Consider the following 8,000-nt stretch of genomic DNA (forward strand, 5'->3'; position numbering starts at 1 on the left):
AAAAACCTTAAAAGGGCCCATTACAAAAAGAAATAGTCATTCACAGAAGACTTGTTCGCTATCAGAGTCCTATATTAAAAAGACAGATTTCATATTATGAGGGAGACCAAAGCGAAAATTTTTAAAAGAGCCCAATTCTAAGAAATTTGGAAAAAGGGAAAAATTGAAACAGCAACTTTTCGAATTTTATAAAAGTATGGAAAAAATTTCGAAAGTAGTGGAAAAAACACTGAAACAGCATATAACATTCTTCCGTTAAATCTGTTCTTAAGACTCTTCAGGGAACATTTAAAAAATAAAAGGGGGGCCAGGAAAAAAGGCAAAAAAAACTCAAGCCCCAAGTGTCAAATATTGTGAAAACAAAAACTTTTAAAAGGTTCAAATTCCCAAAAAAAGGAAGAATGTTAAGAATTTTCATCAAAGTAAAATACTTCCGGGAAAAAAAAAATTGTTATTAAAAGGGGGAAAAATGATTTTAAAAAGAAAAAAATTGATCAAAAAAATAAAATTCCTAGGTGAAAATAGGTAAAACTTGTTTGGAACTTCTGGATTGTAATAAAGGGAAAAAAAAATTTCTTGATTGTAAAAAAAATCTGGAAAGAACTGAGAAAAAGGGAGAACACTGATCAAAAAAAAAGAGAATATTTAAAAAAGAAATTTATGGATTTAAACAAGAAAACTGCCAGTACAATGTATAAAGGAGGTAACTTGGAATTCAGATGCCTCATCTCCCCCATATGAACACTTTTTTTTTACTGCATCCGAAAGAAGAACGGGGATTTAAGAGATTTAGAGAGAAGCGGAAAATCTTATTGCTCAAGGCTTGTGGGGAAAAGAACCCTTGTTTTACCTGGCTTTGATTCAATGCCTCCATTAAAAGATAAAAAACTTGATCGGGATTTCCCATTTTGCTGAGAGAATGTGCCCCTTAAAGATCTGTTTAAAATCAAGGGTAGGTGTGATATACCAAGTTTTCCCGAAAATGGCATTTTTTTTCGGGATGGACTCGTTATAATCCAAGGGAACTTTCACAGCATTTGTTACCCAGACTGTAAAGTTTTTAGTTTTTGATGTAAGTGTGTTAGAAAAAGGGGAAAGGGGCCCAATTTTGGGCCCCTGCAGTTTCAGAAAAGTTTTGGGTATTTTTGGGTGTAAAATTTATTGGTTGAAGATCAAAAAGAAGAAAGGAAAAGGTTCTTTAAAATGACCTTATACCTCTTGAACATTGAAAAAAATGCTTAAACGGGACAGAGCATGCCAAGTTATCTTTGGCATAATGTTATTTATGAAGATTAAGGGTATGTGAGCAATCCAAAGGGGAGGGAACCCATTACGTTTGGGGATACATGTTTTTACCATACTGTAAGGGACTTTTTCAGAGCAAGAAAAGATGCTCAAAAAAAAATGCAGATAAAAAGTTGGTTTCCCTTGGGTGTTTGTTGGTGCCAAACCAGTCTTAAAAAGTTTTTAAGTTTTACTGCCGCACAGAGAAAACTAAAAAAGGAACTCGAGAGTATTGTAAAAAGGCAGTTTTCTTGAGATTCGAAAGATTTTCAAATCGTGAGTTACTGGGGCTAATGTGTAAAGCACACCTGGTACTAGTAAAGTTTTACCCCCTTTTTTTGAACGATTTCCCTCTCCAGAAATTTTTTTGCGGGTATGTTAAAAAGGGGAACAACATTTTACCGGAAAACACAAAACTGGTAATATATCGTGCTGCAGATCTATTTCCCATAGAAGGGAAAAGGTGAAATGAAGAATTGGGAAAAAGCTAGGGGAGCACTAAAAATGTAGATAACAAGAGTATGAAATGCCCTGGTTTGGAGTTTGGACGGTCATCCCAAAAAGGAAAGAGAAAGAAATTACCGGGTACCCAAAATTGGTATAGGAAATTATGCGCCACACTGGTAAAAGGGAAAGGTACACCTGACCTAAAAACGACACAAGTTTACAGGTTGTACCAAGATGCAGATTAACCTGAATGGGTTCCTCTGCATTATAGAAAAAATTTGGGTTTGGGGGGATACGGGAAAACCAGATGATGTGTAATGAAATATCATTCAAAAAAAACTTGGGACGCCAGTGTTTTCGACTTTTCCAGTGAATACTCTCTATAAATGTTCGGGCCAGAAATTTATTAAATTTTCCAAAGATAAAGAAAAAAAACCCAAATGATCCCCCTGAAAAAAGAAGAAGGTTGCCCCTTTTTGTCTGGAGTGTTCAGGCGTTAATGATATAAAAAAAAGGAAATTTAATGACCAAAATCAAAGAAAAAAGATGAAAAAAGGGGGGAGGATATTGGGTTTCCCTGGTGTTGTTTTGTTCCATTGCCACATAAAAATGGCCAAGCAATCGTGTGGTAATCCCTTGCAAAAGCTTTCTTCTGAAAATTGAAGACAAAACTTAATAGTTTCTTTGGAGATAAGAAGTTGTTTGAGACAGTAAATCATTGCTATTGGCGGAATAACAAAACAGAATACTTTCCGATGGGCCCTATGGAAGACCAGAATGATAAAAATGGTAAAAATAATCAAAGGTGAGATTCATATCCAGGGTTTCCCTTTTTCTGAATTTTATCTGTTGTAAAGTTTTTAATTAAAATTATTGCATGTTCAGATTAACCATTCTGCCGATATGCAAAATACTGTTATAATTTATGTTCTTTTTAAATTTGCCCAAATTCTGTAAATCAGTAAAAAGTAGTCTTTTTGTCTTTTTTTTTGGTTTTCATCACTGCCATTAGGTATATAAATTTTATGTACAAAAATTTATTAGTATTGATTTTTGACATGTTTTACCCTTCCCGCTAAAGAAAAAAAGGAATGGGGACTGGGATTATTTTGCCAAGGTAGTAAAAGGGTACAGTCACTCGCGGGGCGTGGAACCCACATGGATGACGCTCTAAGCTATTAGATCGCATCGGTTTTTTGACTGAAAGCCTGGTTTAAGCCCCTCCCGGTTGGGCTTTTTTTTTTTTTTTTCTCCTTTTCTCCTTTTTTTTTTACTTGAAACCCGTTATCAGACGTATTTAGATTTTTCAAGTACATAAAAAAAAAATAAAGTTTGATACAACATCTGAAAATTTTTTTTTCCCGGGTACCTTTTGTTGGGGCAGATTTGATTTCCCGGGAAAGGGATTGTGTGTGCTTTGGGGTGCTATTTCTCTGGTGACAGGGGCATGCCCCTTTGGGTGGGGGAAAATTGCCAAGGAAAAAAATCTGTGGTTCAGATATCACAGTCGAACTGCCAATACAGCTGGGATTCATGTAGAAAGGTGAATGTGTTGTGTGTAGGGTGTGTGTTGGTTGTGTGTGTGTGTGTTGTGTGTGTGGTGGTGTGTGTGTGTGTGGTTTTTGTGTGGTGTGGGTGGGGTGTGTGGTGGTTTTTTTTTTGTTTTTGTTTGTGTTCTAACTTGATTTATATACGTTTGTTTCCAATACTATGCTTCTCATGTCTTCATCATTTGCTTTTAAAAGCTTTATAATAAGAATACTTTTGTAGAAATTCTAAGGGGTTTTTAAAATGTATGTCAGTCATGGTCATTATTCCCCTCGTTCTTTTTGGTTATCAATTTTGGAAAAAATTTTTGGGGGAGGATTACGCTTTATTCAAAGGCTGTTGCGGCAGTTCAATCCTAAATTATCAGAAGAAGAAACTCAGCAACGTGCCACCCAACTGTTTGCAACTACCAAGGGACAAAAAGGATGGTACCTCAACAATATGGGACAAAATCTTGCCTTGGAACTGAATTATCCAAGCAGTGGAGAAGCTCTAGATCGCAAAGAGGTATAGTATATTCATTAAGGAAGCTTCTTCAAGTTTGAGATATAATTTTTTTTTTTCTTTTTGTATACACAATAGAGCAAGGAAAAGCAAAATTTAACACTCGTAGAAAAGATACACCAAAGCAAACAGAACACTGGGTTCCCTGAGGAGGAAACTACATGGCTGCACACAAGACACAAAGCACCTAGCTTGCAACACACATTTATCCAGCACTGGAGTATTGTGCAATGGAGTGAGACCCACACAGATAAACAAAGAAAAATAACCTAGAAAAGATAAACACCTTATTAGCCAGGTTCATCAATTTTGGCTTCACAACATATCACATAATAACTAAATATTGACACCCTCACAATTTGCTGATAAACAAACAATTACAACTAATAACAACATAAATAAACATGATTACTTACACCACGCAAACACTACTAATAAACATAACTCTCACAACCGAAATATGAATACCAAACTAGTATAGATTCCTTCAAACATTCATACTTTACAATTACCATTCATGACTGAAAAAGACTCCCACAACACATAATGCACACAAACAAAGCAGACACCTTCCATCAACTTACACTACACACCTCAGAATACATACACCAACTCTTAGCCACCCTCACCCTCCTTCCTTCTAACAGCCAACTCCCAATAAGCGTGATTTGTGCTGACATACAGCTTCCTAAGCCTTAATCAGTTTGAGATTGAGGATATTGTAACTCTTTTTCCAACCTCCTTTTTAATTCCATGTAAAATTTTAAACAATTATTTTATGATCACAGTGGCTCTGCCAAGATATGATTTGTAAATTGTATAAGTGAGAACTACTGAATTTTACTTTTTAGTCACAATGGTACAGTGTTGAAGCCATTTTCCTATATGATCATAATTCTCTTTTGCCCAGATAAATAAGTTGTTGAGGCAGGCCAGATATAACAACATAGAGGCATCCTTTTATGATGTTGTGGATGGTCCTGCTGTATGGGTAGGTGGCTCTGAGTCGTATATGTTCAACTGTTTAGAAGCAATAGCCAGGTCTGAGGAGCCCGACACCAGTACTAGGGCAAGAGTAACTCGTGCTCTTGAAGCAAAGTATGTGGATGACCAGTACATGACTAGCAGAGTGAACTGGGTTGTCCAGAGTTCAGGTAGTTGGTTGTTCAATGTGTGGTTAATTTTCTATAAGAATTGTATAACTATTGGTTGTGTGGTTAATTGGGTTTGACAATATCAGTGTCCAAAATACTAGATTGTCTTCAGATATTTACATTAATTATTATCATCATTATTATAATTATAGGGACTTTATAGTTGTAAATTATTTTTAAAATTACAAGTTTAGACCTTTCATATTTGACATTTCTTTAAAATCAGTCCTTTGCCTATGAAAGATTTGAATGGTCTATTCTGAAATTGCATTAAACATTAAAAAAATAAAAGTTATTTCAACGTGTTACATTTGCTATTTCCAAAATTTTCTTTCCCAGCTGTTGATTATCTTCACATCATGCTTGTGTCAATGAAGTGGTTATTCCAGGAGTACAACATTAGAGGGAGATTTTGTATTAGCATCCATGATGAGGTAGGATTAATCGTTATCACTTGATTTAAGAAATGTTTAGAATTACCTGTGATTCTATTTATTGTGTGTGTGTGTGTGTGTGTGTGTGTGTGTGTGTGTGTGTGTGTGTGTGTGTGTGTGTGTGTGTGTGTGTGTGTGTGTGTGTGTGTGTGTGTTTTTTTCTAGCAAGTCAAATTCAACTTTTCTTCAGATATTCTTTCTCATTATTATTATTATTATTTTTTTTTTATCATTTGTATTATTATTTTATTATTATTATTATTATTATTTTTTTTTTTTTTTTATTGTTTTTGTTATTATTATTATTATTATTATTATTATTATTATTGTTATTCTCCAAGAGTTCTCCATTGTTGCAACTTTCCTTTATGATCCTTCTTTCCTTTCTTTGTGAAATTGTTGATACAGCATTGAGTACTCCTTATACTTATTACTTTCACCCCACATATTCTCACAAAAATGGGCTCTTACTTTCTTGTCAGTTCACTTATGTTGGATAATTTAAACAGAGATTGGGAAGGCCTGTTAATGAGGTAATTATTCAAATAGAAGGGTCCTTATTTTTTGTAGAATTTTTAACTAATTATTAAACACACCATCTATTATAGGTGAGTACCTTGTAGCAACAGAAGACTCCCATCGTGCTGCTCTGGCTCTGCAAATCACCAACTTACTGACACGTTCACTCTTCGCTCAAAGTTAGTACATGAAGGGGTGGAAAAATAAAAAGAGTGTGAGAAAGAGAGAGTAAGAATTACAGAGACAAAGGCAAGGTAGAGCGAGTGCAACAGAGCTGGATTAAGATTTTGTAAGCCCTTGGCTACAGGTACTATCAGGCTCCATTGATATTTACCTTTTGCTGTAGTAGGTTTACTAAAATTTGTAAACAAATAGTATATTAACTTTTAAAAGTAGATCATTTGAGTACTTGAAACTGTATTCAGCATTCCAATTGAAACAGTGTAACTTTACTTAATTTCTGGAGCCCACCAATCATGATCCAACACTTGATTACTTGGTGCTATTTTACTATTATGGAACCACATGTAAGTTTTGTTTTTTCAGTACTTTTATTGCATTTTAAAAAACTAACATCAGAATTAACATCTCACAATATTTACTCCTTTTCAACAATTGTGCATATTTTTTCAGATTAGGTTTCAAAGATTTGCCTCAGTCAGTAGCATTCTTCAGTGCAGTAGACATAGATTATGTTCTTCGAAAAGAGCCTCATCTAGACTGTGTTACACCTTCAAATCCTGAAGGACTGAATAAAGGGTATGGAATTCCTCCAGGAGAGGCACTTGATATGCAGAAAATTCTTGAGATCACCTCAGGTATTCTTGAGAAGAATGGAGAAGTTGCCAGATGATAGTGTCATTTTGCTGTAAGTACCAGTACTTTGATGGCATATTTGCATATTTTTTTTACTTTCTGGGTTGTTGAGAATGAATTTTATTTTCCTATTATTTTAAACTTGGTATAATCATGATTTGCATAACATCCATTCACAATGTGTCTGGTGACATATATATCCATAGCATCCAGCATCTATTTCTTGTGTTCATAAAAAACACCAAAAGACATAACTAAGAAATGTATCTTGGCTCATTGATATATACTGCTATTTTGTCAGTAGATAAATAGTTTCCTCAAGAAGTTCCTATATCCCTTGTGTTACTTTTTATAAAGATGTGGCAGTATTGCAGTGATAGCCTGGGTATATATGGCTAACAGGCCAACAGGATGACCCATACTGTAGTATGGCTGGTAATATTGTGTAAATAGGGAAGTGCTTAAAGCATCAGTAGAAATAGTGGATAAGGAACTTTCTGAGTTCAACTACACTGTATTCCGATTAATACTGAATATAGTATGCATACTTTTTACCACTATAGTGACGCATACCATGCGCCATAAGTAGACATTAGATAGTGCATGCCTTTACAAATACTTTAATAATTCTCTGGCAACTGATGGTCCTTTACTCTTAATCCAAACAGAATAACAATTGGACACTTGATTTCCTGAGTCTACCAGACTAGTTTTATTGGACCACCATAGGAGGCATCAAGTGTGGTGGACAAGTGAAAGGTTAGCACTTAGATCCTTGCAGATACCTGGTAGCATTGTTATGTGTAGGTTAACAAGAACTGCTACTGCTGTATTGAAGGTGGCAGTCCAGCACATAATTTTACATTAGAGGAGTCTTGATCAACAAGTAGCTATTGTAGAATTGGACAATAATCTGACCTACATAATATAATACTAACAAAACTGCATAAAAAGTGCACTTAGTGCAACCCCAAAACACACATGCACTCACCCCCCCCCCATATGCAAACACAAAATACCCCCCCCACCACACACACACAAAGTCATTATTATCAATATTATCATTGTTGCTGCTTTTGTTGTTATCATTATTAGTGTCATCTGGGTGGTTTGTTAAAATTGCAAGAGGCCCATCTCAGTATTCATACATTTGGACATGCCTCTACACCATAATAAATGTTTATCTACCACTAATGTGCATATCTATATATAGTAGATAGATATGCATATATCCTTGTGTATAAACATAACCATATATGAGTATTCATTGGGTCGGGCCTCTTGCAATTTTAAC

The 8,000-nt window shown here is 35.0% G+C and overlaps 1 protein-coding gene across 1 annotated transcript; it reads left to right on the forward strand.

Annotated features, from left to right (window-relative positions):
- Positions 1 to 3,522: 3,522 nt before the first annotated feature.
- LOC119569034 (DNA polymerase subunit gamma-1-like) lies at positions 3,523 to 6,802 on the forward strand. The gene is made up of 5 exons (XM_037917387.1): positions 3,523 to 3,786; positions 4,694 to 4,937; positions 5,277 to 5,371; positions 6,198 to 6,232; positions 6,470 to 6,802. The coding sequence occupies exons 1-5, from the start codon at positions 3,523 to 3,525 to the stop codon at positions 6,741 to 6,743; spliced, it is 912 nt and encodes a 303-aa protein (XP_037773315.1). The 3' UTR covers positions 6,744 to 6,802.
- Positions 6,803 to 8,000: the final 1,198 nt, after the last annotated feature.

This window comes from Penaeus monodon, unplaced genomic scaffold, assembly GCF_015228065.2.
Source record: "Penaeus monodon isolate SGIC_2016 unplaced genomic scaffold, NSTDA_Pmon_1 PmonScaffold_1222, whole genome shotgun sequence".
NCBI lineage: Eukaryota > Metazoa > Arthropoda > Malacostraca > Decapoda > Penaeidae > Penaeus > Penaeus monodon.

Excerpts from the sequence above, each read along its gene's own strand:
- LOC119569034 (XM_037917387.1), top strand. The coding sequence starts at position 3,523 with ATGTATGTCAGTCATGGTCATTATTCCCCTCGTTCTTTTTGGTTATCA. Across the intron at positions 3,787-4,693 it reads AAGCTCTAGATCGCAAAGAG|ATAAATAAGTTGTTGAGGCA; the intron begins GTATAGTATATT and ends TCTTTTGCCCAG. Across the intron at positions 6,233-6,469 it reads ATTGATATTTACCTTTTGCT|AATTAACATCTCACAATATT; the intron begins GTAGTAGGTTTA and ends AACTAACATCAG.